The following is a 26,579-nucleotide window of genomic DNA, read 5'->3' as shown; positions in this document are numbered from 1 at the left end:
CTGAGATTTGCAGAAGATAGGAATGAGATGCCGGATAGATTGAACACTGGTCACATGTTTTGTCCTGAGGACATACAACAGATTCTCACACACAAGGCACAATGGAGGGCGATAGAAGACTATGTCAAAACAGTGATGAGGAAGTTACACGCATATGAGGAGACCTGAAAGAGAGCGCGGCACTGGAGGGCGTGTGGGCGGACAGGCTCTCATCTGAGTGCATAGGGGGCCCTCCAAACGTGCAGGGGTCACTTGGAGTGATGAGGTCGGGGGCACTCTCTCTTTGTGCCGAATGGTGGCCGTGGCAGAATTAGGTATTTTCAATTGTGCTTGAAGAGGAATGGGTGGGTGATATTATTGGATGTTTTTTGCTTGTGACTTGGTAATTATGTAAGGTATGCACTTGTATTATTTGATTTCTTTTGTGATATGATTATGATATGTGTTTTGATTTTTGATGATGTGCCAGACTTCAATTGTATTATATATATTATTATGACATTCATCTTGCTGTTGGTTAGTTTGTATTTCATGCATGTTTTGTTCACTGGAGTGACTCTGATGTATGATATTTATGTTGTTTACTGAAATATACTGTGGTATGCTTGAACTTTTATGTTTTATTTTGGTGTGTTCTCTTTTGTTGTGAGTAATTTTGCATTTTGGGCATGTATACTGGCGTGACTCTGTTGACTGTGTTTTATGATGTTTTAAACAGACAGTTTAGGTTAGTCTTGGTGCTCAACTATTTGTCTGGATTGTTTGATGTAGAATATTATTTTGTTTTTGAGTGACTTAAGCATATTATGTATGTGTGGTGTATGCATGTGTGTATGGGGACATTACCCCCCCATTCTAGACGAAATGCTTGCTTAAGCTGTTACCGGAAGGGTGAGGAGCCCGGGGTGAGAGAGGAGTTTTAGTCCGTAGGGTGCAGGTACACATAGGCTCCTAACAACTAGCCAAACCCGTCTGAGTCAGACACTCCCCCACTTGTGTGGGGGGTACGTAAATGGTATTTCTCAGACTCATTGTTAACAAAAATAAAAGACCCCAGGGCTGGATGGCATTCCAGTGGCGATGGTCAGGGTGATCAATGAAGTTGCGTCACTAACGATACTGGATATAATGAACACTATTTTGTTAAAAGGATGGATTCCAGAAGAATGGAAGTGTGCTCGGTTAATATTACTAAACTCACCCTTCTTCTTAGGAAGAAGGGCAAATGATCTCTCAGGTTATAGGCTGATTTGTCTTATCAATGTTCTTGGGAAAGTACTAGCTAGAAATGATGCTACCTAGAAGATTAAAAAAAGGAAATTGACTATAGTGGTGGATTCTCAGATCAACAGTTTAAATTTAGGGAAGAGAGGTCCACCATAGATGTGATAAAGAAATTAATGAACATAATGGGTACAACCACTAGTGCAACAAGCAGATATTGCCTGTGGTGATACTCATAGATGTTAACGCATTTAATAGCGTGTTTTGGAAGATGATCATAGAAGAATTAGAGGAGTTAGCTGTTATTTGATAAGATTGCTGCAGGAATGCTTTAAAGGGAGGCAAACTTTTGCAACTGCAGAGGGTGAGGTGGTTGTTGGTATGGAGCAAGGTGTTCTATATTTTGATATTTGTCATATGATACGAGTGCTGAATCATGACTGGTCAGAGGAAGTGGAGCCTATCGCACGCAGATGACCTAGCCCTGGTTATGACAACAAGAGATATAGAGGAGGTAGTGACAAAAGGCAAAGTATCTGTTGAAATGGAAGGGAGTGGCTTTTAGGAAGAGGATGACAGTTGGCAGTGCAAAAAATGCAAGTAATTCAGATGACATGTTTCCTTAGAAGCTGTGTTCAACATAGCAGGTAATCTGTCAATGATATTGCTGATCCTAGAAAGCCTCTGTTAAAGCCACTACTGGCTAGGAATGGAGGGGGTGGTGTAGCGACCGGACACGCTACGAGGCGGGATCTTCTCCCCTCGGGAGGTAATCGAGATGATCCTAGAAAGGCTCCTGTTTAGGGCTATGAACAGGGGGGTGGTACGGCAACCAGAAGCATCACAAGGCAGGTGTCTTCCCCTATGGGGCTGGGATGGTCCTAGAAAGATCCATTAAAGCCCATCAGGGCTAGGAACAGGGGAGATGGTGTGGCGACCAGAAGCATCACAAGGTGGGTGGGTGTCTTCCACTACAGGGTTGCGATGAACCTAGAAAGGTCAAAGAGGAGTGAAAAGTTGAATAAGCTGGTGGCAAGGGAGATCTTTCTTAGGAGATGGCAGCGAGCTACCTACTGTTGGTAAATGGATGTAATCATTTATTCTTGACATTAGGAGCTGGATAGAACAAAGTTAAGGAGAGGTAAACATAACATCCCCATCCATAACTTTGTTATGACAAGCTCCTTCCATAACAAAGTTATGGATGGGGCTTGTCATATGCTGACTTTTGAATGACCTAGTGGCTTACAGACATGGAACATACAACAGTTTCCTATTTGATCAGAGAAGGAGGCTCTTGGCTGAATGTAGGTACTGGAGATGAAGATACAGTTGGACATACTTTTTGTGAGTCTGAGATGGCTGGCAGATAGGCTGAATGGTGAGGAATGTGCTAGCCTAGAGGCAGTGATGTGGTTTATGTTATGCACCAAAATTGGATGGAGGTTGTGTACTATCTGATTCAGAGCAGTCTTACAAGAGAAGATGCAAGAAGAGTAAAGAATGGAGAAGGAATAAGTAGCTGCTAGATAGGAATAGGGAGGAGATAGCCTGGACAAAGAGATGGTCCTGTGGCAACTGCAATATGTCCCTGAGTAATGTTGAATGTCAGGTATCAGGGTATGCTGTATTACAGGGTAGGGGTTTTAGTCAGTAAAAGCCCGACACTACCGTCTGCATGGAAGACAGTGGCTGTCAGAGCTTTCCCCTGCACCAATGTAAAAAAAATCCTGATCAAGCTTGACTACTGTGATAGGTCCCAATGAAATAAATTTTTTTAAAAATTGAAGGTATGATGGTAGTGTGAAACTAAAAGTAATAATTAAACATTTTTGTTTGATTTTTCAGATATTAACGAGGAGGTAAATATTAAAAAGGTTAATTTTTTTAGTAAGTAGGAGAATTATATTATTACTACTCGTTTTCCATAAGACAAAAATATATAAAATATTTTAAATATAACTGACAGAATGAAGGGTACAAATTTTTCCAATGTGTCAAATTAGAAACGATATAATGAAAAATGGAAAAGGAGATAATCTCAACAAATCTGCAGAAAATTTTAATGATTTCTTTAAATAGTACTTCTAATGAGGAGTTTAGTTGTGGGGGAAGATGGATCTTCTGTTATTACTTATTGCTGTAAACTTACGATATTGTAAATAATTGACAATTTTAAGATTGTTCCAGTCAATTTTTAGCATCATATGGCATAGAGGTTGACTATTAATGTAGTTTTTTTAGGTAGATTTCATAAGAAAGCTACCTCATAATGGGTACCATGATTTGACGACTTCCGGAAAATTTTTACATATCTTCGCATTTCACATCACCCAGATTTCAAAACCACTGTCAGTTCAAAGGTTTTTATATTCATATTTATATTTCTCTTTCTTGTGGACACGATTACTGTTGTAATTCATTTTAAAGTTGATACATAAAATATAACGACCCAAAATGTCGGCTACGTTTGTTAATGGGAAAAATCAAAACGTGGGGGTGGAAATGGGGGCTTTTAAAAAAAAAAAATAGCATTATAACTTTCTTATTAAGTAAAATATCAAATTCTTTTCGAGTTCTTACTATTCTTTAGGTAAGGGCCTAACTTATCTAAGTAAAGATTTTTGATATCATCACCAATGGCCCAGGGGGTGGAAAAAATGGGAGTCTGAAGAAAAAAAATCTACCTCCCTTAACAGGCACAGTATTGAATTGGTTTAAAGTGGTCATAAGTCCTCTAAACATTACCTAAAACTTTTGTCTGAATTAAAGTGGTCATAAGTCCTCTAAACATTACCTAAAACTTTTGTCTGAAGCAATTTTTGATGTGACCAACCCTTATGGTAAGGGATGATCAAAATTGTGCTGGAGTTGTAAATTGTGCCGAAATTGGGCTTGTCATATGCTAAACATGTGAAACTTTTTTTCACATGCAACCATGGTCTTATTGAGTAAATTTGAAGTTTTTCTTAACATTTAAGGCGGAAATATATTTTATTCCCTACTAAGCACTGGTGAAATCTACCTCACATCCGCCCTCCGGTGTGCCGAAAGGATTTTTTTTTGCGGCGAAAAACGTTTTTACATTATCATTGCCCGAAAAACAAAAATATAAAATCTAATAAAACAACAACAGAAATTTAAAAAAATATATATAAACATACACTAGAAATTTAAAAACAAAATTAATGTAGTGAAAATTAGTGTAGTAAAGGGTCAGTGCTTGTAAATCTCTTATAAAGCTCTGTAAATCTTGTAAATCTTGTAAGCTCTTGTAAAGTCTTTGGTAAATGACTAGAAACCTTTTTAAGTTTCAATGATTCCTCACGATTTTACATTTTTTATTGTACTTTTTAATACAGGCAAGATCCTTTGTCTCTTAAAGAGTCCAAAAATAATCTTGGTTTAACAAACAAAGTGTAGAATTGTTTGGAACAACTTATTGAAAAAACTTAAGGAGGATAATTATGGGTGGGCGAAGTGGGCATTCAGTTTCATGTGTTATAAAATAAATTTATTATAAATTTTGAAAATAATTATAAGTATCAAATTTAAAGTAAGAGGGTTGGCTTGAACTATACCTCTGCTAGAGAGGATGTCATGTATTAGTGTTCACTGTTTAAAGACAAAGAGGTCATTTGTCAAGCAACTTAAAAAAAATAAGGTGAAATTTTGTTTACAATAAAAGGATTAAGATTTTAGCCAACAAAAATGTATTTTAATGCTAATGATTACTGAAATGTTGAAAATTAAAAACTGACATATACATCTGTAACCATTATAAATTCTGACTTAAATTTAGATTAAATTGGCTTATTTAAATTGGTGAATTTATTTGTATTTTATTTTATTGTAAATTATTTGTTATATGGATTTCTTAAAATGTTGATGGACGATATTTTTTTTTAAATGTAAAAATTAAATTAATAGCAGCATGATTCATTAGCAATCAAATTCCTTCTTAAAATAGAATTTAAAAAAATATGACATCATGCATGAAAAATGAGCAAACATTTTCTATACAGTGCTACGTTTGTGTAAGTACACATACTTACACAGACTTGGACAATTCGAAGAAATAGTGGTGGGGTTAGACCTGTGACACCATCGAAAAGCGTTAGTTATATGCGAGACTTTGTCATGGTTAGATGAGTGTTGTATTTTTAAAAAAAAAAAAAAACTGATCAGGAAATCATAAACTGTGATTTGTATGGAATACAGGTATGAGGTATATTTGATATCAAAGACCAATCCATAAAGACATTCATGGGTTTATCAGAAGATTTCTTAACCGTTGATTTTTTTTATAACATTAAAAAATATTATTTTTGAAATTATAACATGTTAAAATGACAAATTATGTTTAAAATGATAATTAAAATTAATTTTGGATTGGCCAATTCCTTACTATCAAGTATTAATAAGATATTTTGTTAAATTTTGATGTATACAAGTAATTTTGTAATAGCGGTTCTACAAACTTAAGTAGAATAGTTATGGGACTTCTGAGTCAAATATGTTTATTGTCATTTTTCTTTATTTTTATAAGTAATGTGTATTATCCATCGCTGTTAGAAATATTTTTTGATGTGTTAAGCTATTGTAATTTTTTTTTTTGTAAAACTCGAGAGAAGCATAAACAACATAGTCCTAGTACATTGTTTCGCAAATCCCAACATAGTAAGTTTATTTTATTTGTTTATTAAACATTTATTCTTATAAAATTTTATGTCTGTGTTTTATTTAAATTTGATATTTTACACGAAGCTCACATCATTTTTAAATTTTTACATCTTTTTTTGTGTTTACATCCTAATTTTTTATTTATTACAGAAATATGGTGAAAACATCCATACTAAATATTTCAACGATTCCTTAATCCAATCTTGATGCAGATTTCTCTTTGACACAAAATGGAATGAGAGTAAAAGTCGCTATTTAAAAAAAAACCTGTTTTGTTCATAGGTAAATTTGTCTTAGGTACAAACTTTTGTTACGACAAAAGTATAAAAACCGTTTACCAACATGAGTATATAATTTAATAATGCTTTTTACTTCATGCTTATTATTTTTTACTAGCGCTCTTGGTGTTTTCCTCATTATCAGTTAAACTTTTCTTTTTTTTTCTCAAATCAAACACTAAAATTACAGAATATAAAAATATATAGTCAAAAATATAAAGTTAAAAAATTATTTTTATTATGTAGCTAGCCACACATACACAGTACTGTACTTTTGGTTTAGTATATATATATATATATATATATTAACTTGGTATAAACTAAACCAATATATATATCTCTTATAATTATTAAATGTGTTTTTACAAATAAAGACCTATACCTATAATTATTTTCTACATATAGGAAACAAAGTAAGAAATAAATAAAAGTACTAATAACAAGCTACACCAAAAAATTAAAACCAATGGCATTGCCACTGTTGTCAGTAGGTTGCTACATTTATTTTTCTAAGCTTACAATTACAGAACAATTATTTACAAAGTGTAGGCATATATTTAGTCAGTAAGAAATCATAATAAAGAAGCTACCAGAAAATTAAAAATACCCTATTCTGAACCAAACTCCAAATCCAATAAATGAAAATGTTGGTATGATAAATAAAATTATCTAAAAAAAATAGTGACTATTTCAAAATACCCACCTGTTGAACAGCTGATGATGGTGGGACCAGAGGTCCTTGTTGCGAAGGTATGTGTATACCAGGAGGAGGAAGCTGTACTTGTGGTGGGGGATGTTGATGCATTAACTGAGGTGGGGGTACAGCTAGTGATGGTGGTGGTACAGTAACAATTTGACCTAAAACAAACACACTACATTGAGAAAGAAAAATTATATTATAACACCATATCAATTTACTTTTCTTCATTTGTTTTATTTACTGATCTTTAATATACTCCATGAAAACTAGAGTTTAAAAAAATTGCAATGAATTTTAATTTAAAATAATATTCAAAAAAATAATAAATTACCTTAACAAAATCTTTAAAAAAAATGTATAATGTAATTATAGAATTCAATACAAACTGAAAATGCAAGATGCCACAAAAATCGATTCTTGGAAATTAATATGGTTACTTTAACTTATCTAATTATTGTGTTTTGGTGGTTTATATTTCATATAATATTAAATTTTATTAACACAATGGTCTTGACCACTGTGTTAACGAGATCAACTAGATATTTCATTAAAAGGTTTTCAGAACACTTTAATAATTGTAAAAGAGGAAATAATAAGTTTTCAAAAGTAACTGATCACCATATAAAAAGTAAACATAAAATTACAGGTATATACAATAATTTAGAAATAATGGAAATAAATAACAATAGGGCAACTGGCAACTAGACCATGTCTTCATGGAGAAACAGCCCCACAAGATCTACAACTTAAAAGTCTTCCGAGGAGTAGACACATGCTCAGATCACTATGTAACCAAAATTAAATTTACTTCCTAAAAAAAGCAACAAAATGAAGCCCCTAAAACTAAATGAAAAATGGAACCCTACCCAACTAATCAAGAATGAAAATTACCAAAAAGCAACTGAAAAATAACAATCGCGGATAAACTCTAAGATTTAGTCAACAACCTTAAACAAATCGTAGAAGAATTAGCCTCAATAAAATCCTGTAAAAAACATCAATGGTGGAACAGCGAATGTGGCAAAACAGTGGAGGAAAGACATCAAACATAACTATTTAAACAATCCCAAAAATCAGAAATATCCTTCCAAAATCTAGTAAAACAAAGAAAAGAAATCACCTGAACCTTAAGAAGAATAAAAGGACAAGTCCATAAAGATACACTGAAGTCAATAGAAGAAGAATTCAATAAAAACAGTCAAGATATTACAAAACTTTAAAACATTAGCTCTAAAAATATGAACCCCCAACAATATTAATAAAAAATGAAAACGTTAAACTGGTCCATAACAATAAAGACAACACAAAGATTTAGTCAACAACCTTAAACAAATCGTAGAAGAATTAGCCTCAATAAAATCCTGTAAAAAACATCAATGGTGGAACAGCGAATGTGGCAAAACAGTGGAGAAAAGACATCAAACATAACTATTTAAACAATCCCAAAAATCAGAAATATCCTTCCAAAATCTAGTAAAACAAAGAAAAGAAATCACCTGAACCTTAAGAAGAATAAAAGGACAAGTCCATAAAGATACACTGAAGTCAATAGAAGAAGAATTCAATAAAAACAGTCAAGATATTACAAAACTTTAAAACATTAGCTCTAAAAATATGAACCCCCAACAATATTAATAAAAAATGAAAACGTTAAACTGGTCCATAACAATAAAGACAACACAAAAATCCTAGGTAAATATTATTTCAACAAACTGCTAAATTGCAAAGAACTGAGAACTCCTAAACTTCAACATCAACATTCCAATAACAACACCATGAGAAAACATCAACCCTCCCACAATAAAAGAAGTCTACCAAGCACTGAGTGAAATGAAGAATTACAAAGCAGCATTCACAGATCTGTAAAGATCTGGGAATATGCATGGAGATCAGCAAAAATTGCCCTTGATCAACAGTTTATCAATATCTGGATCAAAGAAGAACTACCAGAACACTGAACAAGAGGCATCCATCCACTATACAAAAAAAGGGGACAAAACATACCTTAACAATTGCAGGGGAATCTAACTCCTAGACACACCATACAAAATTCTTTCAAGAATCATCCTCAACAGGATTGGTTTACAACTCAAGAAAAAAACTAGGAGAATACCAGGGAGGTTTCAGATCATGGAGGAACTGTCCTGTCCACTTCATGAGTCTCAGGCTAATAATGGATTACAACAAGAAAAGAAACAAAGTCATGGTGATCCATGACATTATGATGAAAAGGTGCTTTTATATCATATCAAATGCTACAGATGAGTAAAATGAACGACTCATAGAATTATTACAGCAACAGAGTGATTTTAGTAATTGGTTGGTGGAAAATTTAACAAAATAGACTATTAGATATTACAGCTGAAGCATAACATAAATAAAATTTTTAGTAAGACTGTCAAGATGGAAAGCAAAGTAATGATAAAGATATAAGAAAGATGTTCAGTCTGTTGAAGAGAAAGCATAATCTAAATGATCTTGGTCTGGAAGGCTAATACATAAATGTTGGGGGGTATCAAAAGAGAAATATGAAAAAAAACAGATATGGACCAGTATGAACACTAGGAACAACATTCCAAAATCATGAATATTTTTTCAAAAAGCAAAGAATTTTAATAAATTCATATAGTGGAGCAATAACAAAATAAAATGTGATTTTGAATGTCACTCCTTTGAAGTTCTTTAAAACATCCACGACCTTAAAGGAAAAATCACTACTAACACTGAAACACATTGCACTCAAATAACAATAACACAAAATCTAAATAAGATATCAACAATCCAAGATCATGTGATTACAGAGGAGATTATGCTGAACACAATACTGCCAACCACATGTCACTAAATGTCTCCACTGGGACGTAATTAAAAATGTTCGGTTATTTTCTTAACATACCTCGTGTACAATGTGTTAGTTGCAGTGAAACAAAGATTTTGTGTTTTAAAAATGATAAATTATACATCAATCCTTACTTTACAAAAAAAAAAATTAAATACACTTGCTAAGGTTATTGCTTTGAGACAGGCCTCTTGAGCCATATTTGTTTCCATTCTGTTTGTGTTTGGTATGTATTGAGGTACATCTTTTGTTATATGTTGTTTTGGTGGTATTTTGTGCATAATTGAGCTTTCATGCTCTTTCTTTCCAGTTTATTTTTTCTTTGAGGTTATGTGTGATATTTTCTCCTAAACATTTAAACTGTTCAACTATCTCGACTTTGTGTCCGTTTATGATTATGTGGTTCAATACCAGCGGATTTATGACCATTATTCTAGTCTTTTCATATGATATTCTTAGGCCTATTTTTCCTGCTAGTTCTTCCAATGAAGTTACTTGGATTCTAGCTTCTGCAATGTTATTAGCTAGAAACGCTAAGTTATCTGCAAATCCTAGGCAGTTTACTTTGATATGGTTTACATGTTTCCTTGCTTCAATTGTTACGTGTGGTGGGTCTTTTTTTGTACCATTCTCTCATTGCATATTCTAGGGCACAGTTGAAGAGCAGTGGGGATAGTCCATCTCCTTGTCTTAAATCTGTTTTGATATTTCTCCTCAATTTTATTTTGGAGTATGTGTCAGTTAACGTTAGTTCTATCATTTTTACTAGTTTCGGGTGTAATCCTAAGTTTCTTAGTATTGTCAGCATTGATGGTCTATAAATACTGTTGTAGACTTTTTGGAAATCTATGAATGATATTATTAGTTGCCTTTGTTTCATTTTGTGTACATCCATTATTAATTTGAGAGTGATTATTTGTTCAGGACAGCTTCTCCACAGTCTAAATCACCCCTGATATTCTCCCAGTTCATTTTCGAGTTGATCTTTTATTTTATTCAGTATTTTATATGTGCAATCTAATAGTGAAATTCCTCTGTAATTTTTGGGGTGTATTTTGTCTCCTTTCTTGGGTAGTGAGTGTATGAGTGCAGTAGTCTAGTGTTATGTAATTTTTCTTCTTCCAGGTTTTTTGAGATTTTCTACTAGTGACTGTTTAGTCTCCTTGGAGCAGTATTTCCAAAGTTGCTAGCTTTGTGATTTTTCATTTCTTTTAACGCTTTGTTTAGTTCTTTTAGTGTAGGTGGATTTATTTGGTTTCAGTTTGATTTGATAAGTGTGTTTGTGTCAATTTGGAAGTGCTTTGAGTTCTTCACAATTTAGTAGTGTTTTGAACAATTTAACTAATACTTCCGTATTTTGTTTATTATCGTGTGAGGGTTTACCATCTTTATCTTTTATGATTAGAGTTGGTGGTTCATATTTTTGTATTTGTATTTTATTTGTTTCTTTTATTATAACGTACAATCTGAAGAAAGACTTCAGTGAAAAGAAGTGCTTCTGACCTGAAGTAGTTCTCATCTGATTATTGCTTTACTCACAGAAATATTTATATTTTTATAATTGTTTACTAAACAATACTTCCTTCTATAATATTTTTTCTTTTATAAATACTTAGATAATATAATATAAGAAGTAATTAGAAAATAAGTACAGTTTACTGTATTACATTTTTAGTTGTAAAATATACATTAAAATTCATTTAAAAAGATGTTATAATGTTCTCAACTATTATTGAATTATTTGCAGGTAATGCTATTAAACAACTTCCAATTTTAATATTAAAAATATTTATTTAAATATTTCACAGTTTTAATACCAGCATGTTGTTGTGTAAAAACTGGAACAGTGATAGAAGTAGCAACTACACCAGGAGCTCCTGGAGGTCCTGCAGCTGAGTTAGTATTATGAATTGTTTGATCAGCATGCTGCTGAACAGCCAACATGCCACCTGCACCACTGACACCAACTCCTGGCTGTCCCACATTCATGGTATGATAACCTGTGTCACGAAATATGAAATTTAAAACTAACATAAAAGCAATTTCTTTTATAATAAAATAAAAAAAATATTAAAAGTAATCTTTAAAACTCATGTGGATGCACAATTAAACAATTACAATTCTAAATACACAGATATTAATTAAAATTTTGTGATTTCAAAAATTACTTCTTCCAGGTAGAAAAACTTCTTCCAGGTAGAAAATAAATTTAGAAAATTTATTTTCTAAAAATAATTACTTTTTCTGTCACACGATGAAATTAATCCTTTTACTGAGTATTGAACTAAATTATTCTCATACTTTAATGCATGACAAAAATCAAATTTAATGAACTAAATTAGTTGTCATATCAAAATGGCAGCTTTTTTATAGTATGTTACAAAAATGTGTGGGGGTCTTTACAAAGTTTCTAGTCAAACTCATTAGTGTGTCCCCAAAGACTAATTAAATAGTTAAGTTCCAAAAATAATTTCTTTCTCTGTCACACAATGAGATTAATACTTTTACTGAGTACTGAGCTAAATCATTCTCATACTTTAATGTACGACTAAACCATATTTAATGAACTACATACATTAGGTCTTATGTAAAAATGACATCTTTTTTATAGTAAACTTAGAAAAACATGTAGAGTCTTTGTAAAGTTTCATGGGCATATTACATATGTAACATTTTTCCTATATTGTATGAAATATTTCACACACATCAGGATTTTCCTCACTAAATGGGGGTAAAATAAGGACTGGGGGTACTGAGTTTTCTCCTGATTAGGAGCCTCCTGGGTGTGAGGCTGCTGTAAGCTTGCTCTGACTTTTATTATGTTAATAAAAGTCAACATGTTTAAAATTGTATTTCTTTTTTGTTGACATTATTTTACATCAATCTTCTTATAATTAAATTCTCTATAATTTATGTTTAAAAAATGTATGATTTATTGCCAATTTAACAACGTTACTGTACATCAAACATAAAAAAATGTGTTTTTTGACCCTATTTTTGGTGTTTTACATGGGATATCTTAGAAACTAAGAGAGATACAGTTCTGGGACCTATTTTTTTCGATTTCCCAGCTCAAAAACCATAAGAAACAATTGAATTTGCCCCTTAATTGACCTTCCCAGAATTTCAAAAAGCCAATTTACCCTTAGGAACTGAAACTCGGGCAAAATCTTTCACACTGTATAACTCACTAACGAAGCGTTTTTGGACCTATGTTTATATGAACTTTTTTCTTATTTTTAGCCTCTAGAATGAGTTGTCAAAGTATTGCCCTATCCTCCTGAATCACTCTGGAAATGATCGCGACATACAATGTTTTAAGCAGATTAACATGCTTTTTTTTAAACTTAACACCTTTGGAAAAAACAATTAATTATTTATATTTCTGCAAAACTCTAGAGTACAAAATTGGCCAACCTACCTAAACAAAAATAACCATTTAAAAACAATAAAATATCCTACAAATAAAATAACTTTTTTAAGTTTCTAAATGTGGTATGACTAATAAAAAATAAACTTTATGAGCAATATTTTAATTTTATATTGGGTAATGTAGTCAGGACTGACACCTGAAAGCTAGATTCGAGATTACAGGAAAAAGTGGGATTCTTCAATAGGAAAAGGAAAAAGTCTTACTTCCTCCGATAGTTGCTGATCAGCCCAACAGGAACTGCTTGGGTAGGTACAAAAAATAAATGGTCTAAATGATAGCACCATCTTTAGAAAGTAAAGAACCAAGAGGGACATCAATAGTGAAGACCCTACAGGATAATAAGTACCTCTACTGGGTCTTCAAAGTGAAGACCCTACTGGATATCAAGAAGCCTGCTTCTCAGTCCAAGAAGGAAATAGTTACAAAGAGGATTTGACCTTTGTAAAATTGACAGTATGCCAGGGTTAAGTATCTTGAAGAGCCTTCAGGAAGTCCTTATCAAAGCTTTTACTAAATCACCAGATTTCAACAAAATTTTATCTGTACTCTTATGAAAACGTGCTCTCATCCAGACCTGTATGAATGGTTGTATCAAAAGACATGATAAAATAAGCTATTTCAGAACTCAAATTATGAGCGAATACTGTTTCCCATACCAATAATGGCAATGAATTGATTCTTTGCATTATGGAGGTCACAATCTAGATCCCAAAACCTTTTGCTAGGAAAGACCTTGATTCTCGACCAAACAAAATAGGCATCTAAAGACAATTTTGAGTAAGATTTATCAATTCCAAGAGTGTACTGCAGTTCAGATTAGTAGTGTTGGTGAATTGTCTGATCCCTTGAATCTTTGAAAACATCATATTTCAGAGCTAGTTTTGGCTTGTAAGGGACTAATTTCCCTGTTCAATGTTTAGAAGAGGGATAAAAAATCATTCAAATAAACTTACATTGCAGCAGGGTGGCTTGGCTGCTTTAGCTCATCTCTTCACATAAAGAAATCATATCTATTAATGATACAAACACCCTGGGTAGGACAGAGGCATATAAGCCTTTCCTACAGGATAAGCTTATTTGTAACATTTCAATATTAATGGAGGTGACGGCATCTTTATTGCACAGCTGAGAAAGGGCCTTATACTATCTTGCATAACAATTTGAATTAGAACAGTGCTTGGTTAAATTTTAGTAGTTAGAACTTCATGGAAGTAATATTCACACCTAAACAGGCACAGATAGATTATTGAGATGGCAAGACCTATAGATCTAACAGTCTCTCCTAATTGGTTTTAAAAATGATTGGAGTATTAACTGCAAAGAAGGGCATTGTTAAAGCAAAACATTTGCATTTTAGTCATAAAATGACAAGCTGACCTGCTGATGAATGCATCAGCTTGTCAGCAGGAATGATGACTGCTTTAAAAAGGAAACTGTAGTGAGTGCATTTCTGGTATTTGGCAACACCTTTTATACAACTATCACACAAGTGAGTATGGAGAGGAAGTTTGTCTTATGTAAACAAGCCAATGAACAGCTTTAGCTCATGCTGGGTGGGTCAAGTTCCTTCTCCACTATAATAAAGTAAGAGTGGAATTGTTTGGTTAAACATTTAATTAACCAACTCGTTACCTCCTCCTACCAGCAACCTTCCCCTTTCTCTGTAACCCCTCCTCCAGAAGAAGTTTTATTTACCAATAAACCATAAACCTAAATTGAATAAAGCAATAGCATGGGGAAAATCTCGTCCCGACAGTTCAGGATACAAAAATTATTAATAAAAAGAAATTGTAATCTCCCAGTGTTCCTTAATCCAGATTTTTTTTTTTTTCGTTTAATTGCTAGTTTCTGAGAATACCTAAAACAACAAAAATATTAAGAATTACTGTAAATTACTCCGTATTTTAATAATTAGAATGCTTGATCATCAAAATATTTGAATGCTTTGATTAAAAAGCAAAGCAGCAACATGCAATCATTTGTGATGAAACTAAAAATACCTTTTCATACGAATAAATATGAATTTAACTGTTTTTTTTTTCATCTACTAAGTACAGTATATGTAGGATATGCATTAAATACATGTTGTAATGAATACAGTAAAAGTGGTTTATGAAAAAGAAAAATCTTAAAAAAAGTAGTAAATATAATATTTGGTTAATAATTCAACTATGTTTGGCCACTATTGTGCAATTCAATAAATTCTTAATTACTAAAGAATGTTTTATTTTGAAAAGGAATAAAAAGAAATCAGCCACGAACCTGCTAACATTTTTATTTTTTTAGACTAATCTGTGTCGAGGCACATGATGTAATTTCACTAGAAAACCACATCATTTAAATATAACACAAATTAATAAAAGAAATTGAGAAGACAGGAAAGCAAAAAAAAGCATGAATTTATTAGTAAAAAAAAATATTAATGAGCTACAGATTTATTTTACAATATCAAAAATATTTTCCTTTTTATACCTTGTGGCATTATCAATGATGGCGGCGGCATTCCTTGTCCATGAGCTGCTGCAAACTCTTGCTGTATTGTCTCTATGAGATTAAATGCCAACTGTCTCCCTTGTTGTAGAACTTCAGGTTTTGAATGCCTAAACATTATACAAAATGGTAATAATAGACCAACAGCTTATATAAACTAAATCTTTTTTCTGCATAGCATTTAGTCCCTAATAAAGGTGAGAGGCTGTCTAAAATAATTACCGTTAAGAAACAAAACAGCAATGGACATCATGGAAGTTTTAAATAATGTATATGACCAATAATGAGAAGACCTTTACAATGAAGCTTTTTTAATACTGTATATTAGATTGAGGCTTATTTTATACTGTATTAAATTCTTATCTAGTTTAAACTGTAACACTCTTAATTATTATGAGTGACACTGAATATTTAGTACCAAAGTTTTTTCAATTACTGACTGGCAAACATTTTTTTAGCAACCAATCATACATCCTTTTTAAATTGCTAAGTAGGTTCAATGAAAGATCAAAGTTTGAAGTTTCTACAAAACCACATTCTTATGTCTGTAAATGTAATTATTACAAGTTTTTCTTTAATTTAATCTTATGGTACTCAAAATATGTATTAAATGCTGATATAAGAATAATACTTACTCAACACACAAATGAAGTGGTTCAGGTGATTCTTGACCAGTATTTGGCTCAGGAAAACCAGATCCTCTTCCTCTTAGAGTAACCACAGTGCCAGTTTCATTACTAATATATTGGAGATTAGCTCCTCCAGGACCGAGTACTTTATTGCGTACATCAAATGATGGTGGAGCATGATCCAACCCAACAAGCACTTTTTCCTATTAGTAGTAGAAATAATGTAACAAAAAATAGTAATAACACAATACATTAGTACCAATGAAATAGAAAATTAAGAATACGATTACCGATGAAAATACCTCAAGCCTCATTATACATTAAAATTACTGCTTTATACCTAAAGACTCCATAATGAGACTGATATTATAATAAAAAGTTACTTTTTATAAAGACAGATATAAATTTTCATCATCATCACTTAACTTTTTACATTTTTACTCAACTTCCACATTTCTAACACATTTCCACATTTCTTCCACATTTCTAAGTGACAGGTTATATCACTATCACCTGAGTCAAGTTTGTAGAAGAATATTGTGAATAAAAAAAAAAGAAGAAAATTGGCAAAGTTAAAATCATGTGAAACTGATTTAACACAACTTCCAATTAATAATCTCAGAGTTTAATGAATTTTAATTACACCAGAATGGAAGTCAGATCCAACACACTTTACTTGAACAGCGTAAGATTTTTCCTTTTTCCATTGTCTTCAATTTCTAACTTTGCGGTAGCTCTCAGAAGGGCTGTTGTCATCAAATGGCTTCAACAGCCAGATGCAATTTACAACCTAAAAAATAAATAAAAGGACCATTTTTGTGTTAGTTCTGAGAAGAGCGTTGGATCTGGAAGCTGGTCTTCAGCAAAGTTGACTTGGCTGTAGTCGGGGAGTTGTGGCTTGTCTACTGAAATCAAACTCGGCTTCCCCTCAAAGGCAGTTGGGTCCTCACTACAGCGTGGTAATGGTGGTCCCCACAGCCCCACAGTGTTGGGTCGGTGTTAATCATCTTTTGCTGGCATGGCCAAGGCGATTCTCCCCAAGTGATCCCACACTGGGCCGGCTCCTGCTGCTGAGTCCACCGGCCAGGGCAATTGAAGCCTGGCAAGCTGGAGTGAGAAGGCAGCATCCAGGTCCAGGGACTCCCTCGGTGGGTCGGCCAGGCCTGCTGCTGTAGCGGCGATGTTGGCATCCGCCAGGAGGTCCCACATTGAAGTGGTCAGGGAACCTCTTCTGTCTTCTTCCATCTTCTTCTTGGTCTTCTCCTGGTGGTGGTCAACAATGAATTAAAAATTCAATCTCACGCACGCTCTTTTATTGGAGCCTGAGAATGGTGGGAGCTGCAGCGCCGCTACGGTGGGAGAATTGCGTGGTCATCTGTGCAACAGGAGTGACGCCTGTGCAAGCACATACGTGTACTGTACTTCCACTGACATCTGAGCTGCTATCGTTGCTGTCCACCAATATTAAGTTAGGCACATATGTGGTAACACCATACAAGTTAAAATTCATTTTCTCACAATAAATGAGTTAATTAATTCTATATTAAATAAGGAATGATCCTACAAGATAATTTAGAATATAAACAATTACTTTTATAATATATAATTTTTTTTCTAGGCATTGATTTATTCACCATGCTCTTTATTCAATCATTTTCTACATGAAGAAGATAACTTGTAAAATGTACTTCCACAAGATATATTCTTTACTATTACCCACAAATCTTTAAATTCATCTTTGGTGAAGAAAACTTGTGGAAATAACAAACCTACTGGAATTTTTTATGTAAAATTGATTTCTCACTTCAATAACCAGTTGAAAAATTGTACGATGCTTACTACCTCAAATTGCACAGTAAGTGCAATATAAATGAATATATTTTTTTTTTTCTAAAAAAAAATTAAGAAGTATATATTTAGATAAAGTTATATATATATATATTTTAATATTAAGTGAAACTTAACCACCAAAACAGTAATCTTACCAAATTAACAACAATAATCGATTTTCATGGAGTCCCACATCATCAGTAGTTTATAATTGCTTAAACTATAACTGAGGTTCACCAAAATTTAGAATTGCCTAAACGCTAACTTATTTTAGGCAATTCTAAATTTTTATGTTTTAAAAATAACTGATTCTAATGTAATTATAGAATAGAATACCAACTGATGATGCAGGATCCCACAAAAATAGATTATTGGTGTTAATTTGGTACGTTTGCTACTTACTATTTGTTTACAGTGTTATGATTGTTAAGTTTCAGTTAATATTGAATTTAATTAGCACAATGGTCACTGAGTTGATAAATTATTTGAATTTTCAACAAAAAAATATTTATAGATATATTTTTTTGCTTATATTATTAATAATGAAATTTCATTTTTTTCCAATGATAAAATACAATTTGAGCACCTTCTTCTTTTACAACATCGACAAGAATATAAAGAAACACATTCACATCGTGTTACTGCCTAAATATTTAGCATAAATGGCAACAAAACTAAAATGTAAAACAGTGTTTACTACCTTTAAATTAGGAAGTGTGCCTAGATCAAATAAGATTTTTCCAACTAACAACATTTAAATTTAATTACAATTATTTTTATTTCTATTCAGCAAGTGCCAACAAAGAAGCTTCTGATAACCTTTACAGGCATATTTCTCTGATTAAAGTAATGGAAAATGTTCAAACAAACATGAGTCCCAGAAGGACTCTCTGTTGAGAAGTGAACGTGAAAGGTTGTGTTAAATAGTGCTCCTGCGTTAGTGTGTGTTACTAGTGCTTGTGTGTTGGTATTCTGCTTTGTTTCCAGCTACCTGTGTCCATGACCATGTGATGTCAGCAACATCCCATTAGGACGCCTACCCAGGCCCTCAGCCACATACCAAAGCTATTGTCAACGACCAGATAAGTTTTAAACCTTTGTTTAAAAACTTCCTAATTTTATTTATGTCTGTAAGTTAATATATTAGTGAATACTATTGAACTTTTGCAAGTAATTTTATTCCTAATTCTTAACTTAATTTAATTAATTTATAAATATTAATATTATAATTATAGAATACAATAACTCTGTTATTATATTTTGTTAAATTGATATTACTTAATTTAACTTCATATAATAAGTTAATTTTAATTTAATTAAGCCATTAAATTGGAATTTATGTAAATTAAATATAATATAATAAATAATTATATTATATTAAATTACTTCTAGTTTTAACCTTCTTAGTTTTTATTTTAAATTTTCTACGACAGACTTTTCATCGAAATCAAAAATAGTTAAATAACTTAATATCAACATAAATTTTAGCAATATTCTTCAGACGTTTTTTCTTAATGGAAAGCTATCTAATCTGAACCCATCCTCCTCCCCCTTGTTCTTCCTCCCTGGAGTTTTCTGATGGAGGAGAGGATAACGGTGTGGGAGCAAGAAAACGTCTAAAGCGTAGGTCGATAACCATGGGTGATCAACCCTCCGAGGAGCTGAACACTACTAGGGGCAGCTCTGAAACAGGAGCTGCCACCATAGAGGTTAGTGATGGAAATTCTTCACAACCTCCAGTCACTAGGCGGGAGAAAATCCCACCAATCATGTTGAACTGCCCCAAGGAGTGGCCAACACTGGCAAGAGCAATCTCTGCCATTATAAGAGGGTGCCTGGTAGCCAAAAGTACTGGGCTCTCTGTAAGGCTGCAGCTAAGCAGCAAAGGCGACTTCAGGGAAGTACAGAGTTTTCTGTATTCTAAGGGAGTCGCCTTTAATTCCTTTCAGCTCCCAAAAGATAGGGAGCTCTAAGTGGTTATCCGGGGCATCCCTTATGGAGTCACCCCGGAAGAGGTAAAAGAGGAACTGACCTCGCTTAGTTACAAGGCAGTTTAAATTAAAAAGCTGACAACAAGGGACAGAAGGGAGACCCCCCACATACCTCATCACCTTAAAATGAACGCCAGCCACCAGGGGAATTTATGACCTGGAAAACTTATTCTATTGTAGAATTAAGGTGACCGCATTTGTGTCTTGAGGGGATCCACCCCAATGCCACAGATGCCAACAGTTCGGCCACTCATCAAACTATTGCCGCAGGGCACAGCTCTGCATGAAATGTGGTGGTGACCATGACACGGTGACATATCTGAAGCTACCGGAAATTCTAGCAATATTGCCCTGCCTGCTCCAAGCAAAATCTCTGAAGGACTGTATTCAATCCATCATAGAGTGCCTCATGAATCTGCTATCTAGGTATAGTTAGGCAAACTCTCAGACTGCTACAGTGGAACGCCAATTCAGTAGTAGACAAGATGGCAGAACTTTGCTGTCTGGCCGAGGATCTACTAATAGATATAATACTGTTGTCTGAGACGTGACTGAATGCGAACAAACAACTGACCATTCGGAATTACTTTACATATAGGTTGGATAGGCCAGTACGACCCGGACACCCTGCCAGCGGCGGAACCGCAGTTTTAGTCCACAGATGCCATATACACATGCGGGTCGACCTCTACACTAATGTAATGGAGCAGACTTGTGTACATGTGGAGCATCTAGGTATGGTGTATCAGCTGATTTCGGCTTATAATAAACCAAACTCAGCGGTACCCGGTGCAGATCTAGATGCTGTGCTAGAAAATTGGAATGGGCCCATGATACTCATGGGCGACCTCAACACTAAGCACGAATCTTGGAATAGCAATCTGACAAGTGCAAATGGTAAGTTGCTATACGAAAGGGCACGAGCATGCTGGTTAGTTGTCATAGGCCCCGAGGTGCCCACCTTCGTTCATCAAACAAACAGATCGAAACCTGATGAACTAAACATCGCAATCATGAAGGCGGTAACAACTCCAGTCATGATTGAAATGATAGAAGACCTCAGCTTGAACCACTCTCCTGTCTTATTGGAGTTGAGTCAAGCAGAGGGCGGTCGAGACCCCCGACTATACCCCGAAGTCAGTGAATTGGAAAAGGTTCTATGAAACTCTCCAACGGGATTACAGACCAGTGCATCCTATTCCTGACCACACCGGAGGAAATTGACAACACTGTCAAACGCGTCACATTGTCAATGATTGTCAAACACCTCTACGGAAAAGACCACGAGGCCCATCCGTAATCTCCCACCTCATGTCTCTGATGCTATAGCAGAAAAGCGCTGACTGAGGAGGAGATACCGAATCACCCTGCCCCCCGATGATAAAAGGGCTTTGTATATTCAAATGGACAGAGTGAAACAGTTGCTGGTACAACATTGAGAGGATTCGTGGAATGAATACCTCACCTCGGTCTCAAACGACCACTCCTCGGTGTTCAGGCTAAACAATAAATTATGAGAAGGAAAGAAGCCCCGCCACCCAGTTGTGGGGTAACGAGGCCTTCTTGCATATTTGTAGGCGGACAGGGCAGAGGTTTTCTCCGATACCCTGGAGAACCAATTTACTCCAAACCCCCTCCCGCCACTAACGACGACCACACAGCCGAGGTGGGGTCCTTCCTCGTAGATTATATAGCACAGGTGGAGGACGCCCCACTAGAAATAGACCAAGTCACTGAGGCAGAGGTTTTCGCTGCAATCAAAGCCACAAGCCCCGAAAAGGCTCCGAGTGTTGACGGGATTGGTGCCTACGCATTCCGGAACGTTCCACCCGCTCTTATAGTGACCATAACCACAATATTCACGTCAATCTTGTACATTGGATATTTTCTGAATTGCTGGAAAACTGAAAAGGTGGTATGCCTACCCAAACCTGTGAAAAGTCTGCTCTTTCGCCAGAATTACAGGTCGATTTTCTTATTACCAGTGTTGTCAAAGCTATTCGAAAGGATTTTCCTGGAGAGACTTAGGCGACATTTGGGTTCAAGGAGGGCCATTCGACAACCCTCCAACAGGGTTAAAATAATCAACAGACTTTGTTGGAGGCCTAAATAGAAAAGCGGTAACTGCAACCGTTTTTCTAGATTTGAATAAAGCCTTTGACAAAGTTTGGCATAGCGGCTTGCTGTATAAACTCACACATATGACGATTCCCTGTTGGTATGTCAGATTGATATGGTCTTATTTACTAGACCGACAATTTGTTGAACGCGTAGAGGGAACAATCTCCTCCATCAGAGACGTAGCTGCTGGAGTCCACCAAAAAGCAATGCTTTCGCCATTCTTGTATATGCCCTACGTCAATGATATGCCGCTATTGGAAGGAGTCAAAACAGCTCTATATACAGACGACACGGCATATTATTATAAATCCGGAAGTGTAGATTATGCGATCGGAAGACTCCAATGGCAATAGGATCTAGTAGAGCCGTGGCTCGATATTTGGAGAATCAAGGTCAATGGTGAAAAATCGGTGGCAGTGATGTTCACATACAAGACACGTGCTCCAGTCAGGCAGCTGGAAATCTCAGGAGAGAAAATCCCCTTTGGGAAAATTCCCGCCATTCTTGCGTTCGTTCCGTTCTGAGTCCAAGAAGCAATCAGTTTTCAAGTTATGTACACAAAATCTTTTTTTCCTTTTTTGCCCAAAAGATAAAACAATGTAGTACTGCATTGACGAGATAGCAGTTTATTAAATTAAATATATGATTTTAAGTACAATTTAACTTTAAGAATTTAAAAAAAAATTGTCCCACTCACAAATGATAACTTTTTGAAATATTGTAAAAAACCTTATGAAATACAATAAAAATATAATTTTTTATACTTAAGTGATCACAACACATTAATGCAAAATACTGTAAGAAACTCAGAAAAATTTGTAACAGAACATGAACCGTTGAAACATGTTTAAGGCAATTATTGCCTACACCTTAAATTGTATTAACAATGCAATATTACAACTATTTAAAAATGGATGTGATAGTCAATGATGATCTATGTTCACAAAGGCTGTTAATATCAATAGAGTCCTCTCATATCAAAAAATCAACTGAACTTGCATTTTCTAATCATAGTTTGACCAAACAGGAAACAGAAAATGCAGTATGCAGAAAGTGCAGTAGGCTATATTTCAATTCTAAAATTGGCAATGCACTGAACTGCAATAAGTCTGTGTCCTACTTCATGTCACAGAAACAAACAGGACATATCAGTTAGTTTTGTCAGTTGTTAATGCGTGCCAATTTGACAAAAGATTATTTTAAGATTAGTAACAAGTGATAAAAACATGGGTTACACTATTACAATGCCTAAAGTAAAATTATCTTTCCAATAGATCAGGAAACATTCACCAAAACCAATAAAAGTGTGTCAAGGCTAATAAAATATTAAGGTCTTGCTGACACTAACATATCAATCACTACAAATTTTTCCCTGAAGGACAAACTTTAAGTGTTACACAAGTGAAAAAACACTACAGATAAATTTCAGGAGGAAGTTTAGCAATATAAATTTTGTCTGCTTCATCATGACACCAACTCATGCATTCAGTGTTATAAATCCGGAAGTTTTATGCCAAAAGTAGGAAGATTATTCTTCTGCTGCCTCTCAACCTGCCTTTAAAAACTTCTGTTTGTTTTGTAAACTCAAATCAACATTAAATCTGAACATGTAACAACAATAAGGAGATAAAAGAAATTGAAAAATGGCAGCAATTTTAATTGCTTCCTGAAATGGAAAACATTATTTGGATATGTATATTAATAAACGAGATTATTTCAAGGTTAACAAGGAGTAATAATTCTCACATACACCCTAAACCATTAATATAACAAATATGCAATCAATTTTTAAACAGATTTTGTATGATTTTTTAGTCAATCTTGACCAAATTTCTTCACTGTTTTTTTCCTATAAGTTTAATATAAGTCCATTTTTAAAAAAAGTAGTTTATTTAAGTCAATATTCTCAAAATTATATTCACAACAGATTTTATTACATCTATTTTTCCAGTTAATTAATTTATAATGCACTTAAAGAAATAGCTTATATCATTAAGATTTAGTTTAATAAAAATTTCATTAGATTATATATTTACAGAGCTGATTTACAGAGTTCTATACAGTGAGCAAGATTTTTATAAATAAATATAATAGTAAAATTATTTTTCTAAAATCGATCCTTTTGGGAATCATATTCCTCTGCACTATACAAATTATATTAATCTGATGATCAACTCAAGTACAGAATTAATAAAATAAAATAGGATGAAACCTACCTTATCCATAACCCAAGCAAGAGCGCTTTTGCGAGTACCTTGTACCATCAGTTGCACTTATAATTTTTCAAATCATTGGTTCCAAATTACACATTAAAATGAAAAACCCTATACTACACATGAGAATTGGAAAGGGATCTTTTAACAATTTTAAATCTCATGTACAGTATAGGGTTTTAAATTTTAATGTGTAATTTGGAACCAACAATTTGAAAAATGATATAGAGCAGCTGATGATACAAGGTAATCGTGAAAGCACTCTTGCTTGGATTACGGAATAAGGTAGGTGTCATCTTATTATTTTATTAATTCTGTACTTGGATTGATCGGATTAATATAATAGTAAAATTGATAGATGAATGCAGTTTAAATAATAATTTACTAATTAGAAATAGAAGAAAATAAAAGGGACTAATTTAGTGGACCAGAAATACATAAAGAAAACTTATAATATTTTCTGTAATTTGAAGATGTTTCTGTAAATCATTAATGTAAAAGGTCCAATTCATACATTTTTGTAATACAATTAAAATCTTTTCTTATTTTCTTGAAATCTTTATCTATTCTATGTATCAAGTCAATCTTGATGAAAAATTGCTTATCTTAAGTGGGCCAGTTAAACTTTATATTATTAGAAAATGAAGAATCATTTCCAGTAGCCTATTATAAATAATTCTGAGATATCTGCAATTCTCCACACCTAAAATTTTAAACAACTGATTTACTGACAATTTTAAAATTATCGAAGCTATATGTAGTAATACAAATTCAATAGAAAGTATATAATTTGGGATAAATTTAATTAACTGAAAAAAATTATTTAAAGGAACTAATCTGTGCCTTTTCATTGCATTCACTGTATTGTAGACCCTAAAAGTGAACTGAATATAATATGGAATGCGTAGTAGAGTTAAATATAGCCTCAGTGCTAAGAAGAATATTATAAACACCTGTGCCATATTATACCTTGAAATAGAATGTTGAACAAAGATAAAAAAACTCATCAACTGGACATCCAAATACACAACTTATTCACAACAGTTAACTGCTCATAATTATAATAAAACTCAGAAGTAACATCTAATGGGTAGTCTTTATGAAAATGCATTGCTTTAGTCTTAGCAAATCTATTTTTTTTATTTTTTTATTTTTCTAAAACTCCATGTTTCATCCTTATATTAACTGGCGCATCCACCAGTATAATCAGATCTTCAGCATATAATAAGAGTACCAGTTCATTGTAACCATCAATATTCTAACCTGATAAATCCCTTATATCTAAAAAAAAAACCATATTGTCAGCCACAAATATAACAAATAGAAATAACAACAAAATTTCACTCTGCAAAACTTCTTGACTGTGGAATATCCAGTCAAACTAGAACCTCACCTTTACTTTGGAATTACACCGACATAAAATAAACTTTAACCAGAGAAAGCAATGATTAATAGATCAAATGTTCTTTGGAATCCCACAGAAATAAATTGATCTTTTCTTTAAAATAAATGCAAATGAGCAAGCAAAAACATTGTTGATGCAATCATGCTCCTTCCAAAAATCACATTGAGACTATCTGGCTGGGAAGGATCGAAAAAGGCCATTAAGTGCTCCAACAGTCTGTGTAAAAGAGTACAATTAACCACAGACATACTTATACTTAGCTGGATTGGTTTTACCGTTTTTTTTGTAAAGCATATATAAAGAGAAGTGACCATAATTTGGATTTAGGACGTTCTAAAATATATTATTAAACACAACTAGCAAAAAAGGAATCCAATTTTGAGGAAAATTTAAAAAGAATTGAAACCAAATTCATCCTGACCAGGAGCAGTACAACTTTCTGATTTAGATAAAGCAACTATTTCAATTTTAACAAAAGGATTACCTAAAATAAAAATTAACTCACTAAAACAGACCAGAATCTGAGGTACAGGTTTGGCCTGAAACACAGACAAATAGAAGAAATCTTATCACTTTTCAACAGTAAGAAGAGCGTCGTTAATATTTTTATTTGTATTAAATTTTTTAACACTTGATCAGAATAAAGATCATTTATACTTGAAAAAGCAGCTACTATTGTGTCTTTGTAATTAATTAACTTCTTATAACTAGTCTTTAAAAACAAAGTTGAATCTTTTCTTCAG

The 26,579-nt window shown here is 33.5% G+C and overlaps 1 protein-coding gene across 6 annotated transcripts in view; it reads right to left on the bottom strand.

Moving 5' to 3' along the window:
- LOC142327464 (uncharacterized) overlaps positions 1–26,579 on the bottom strand; it is a 154,896-nt gene that overhangs the window by 102,593 nt on the left and 25,724 nt on the right. For all 6 annotated transcript variants that reach the window (XM_075370567.1, XM_075370585.1, XM_075370600.1 and 3 more), the window contains 4 exons: positions 16,283–16,479; positions 15,630–15,757; positions 11,542–11,724; positions 6,889–7,043 (listed from right to left, as the gene is read on the bottom strand). In XM_075370567.1, the coding sequence (XP_075226682.1) occupies positions 6,889–7,043; positions 11,542–11,724; positions 15,630–15,757; positions 16,283–16,479 (663 nt within the window). The remainder of the gene's footprint in view (positions 1–6,888; positions 7,044–11,541; positions 11,725–15,629; positions 15,758–16,282; positions 16,480–26,579) is intronic.

The sequence above is a fragment of the Lycorma delicatula genome, chromosome 1, assembly GCF_047948215.1.
Source record: "Lycorma delicatula isolate Av1 chromosome 1, ASM4794821v1, whole genome shotgun sequence".
Classification (NCBI taxonomy): Eukaryota; Metazoa; Arthropoda; class Insecta; order Hemiptera; family Fulgoridae; genus Lycorma; species Lycorma delicatula.
This window is presented reverse-complemented; position numbering and strand designations above follow the sequence as displayed.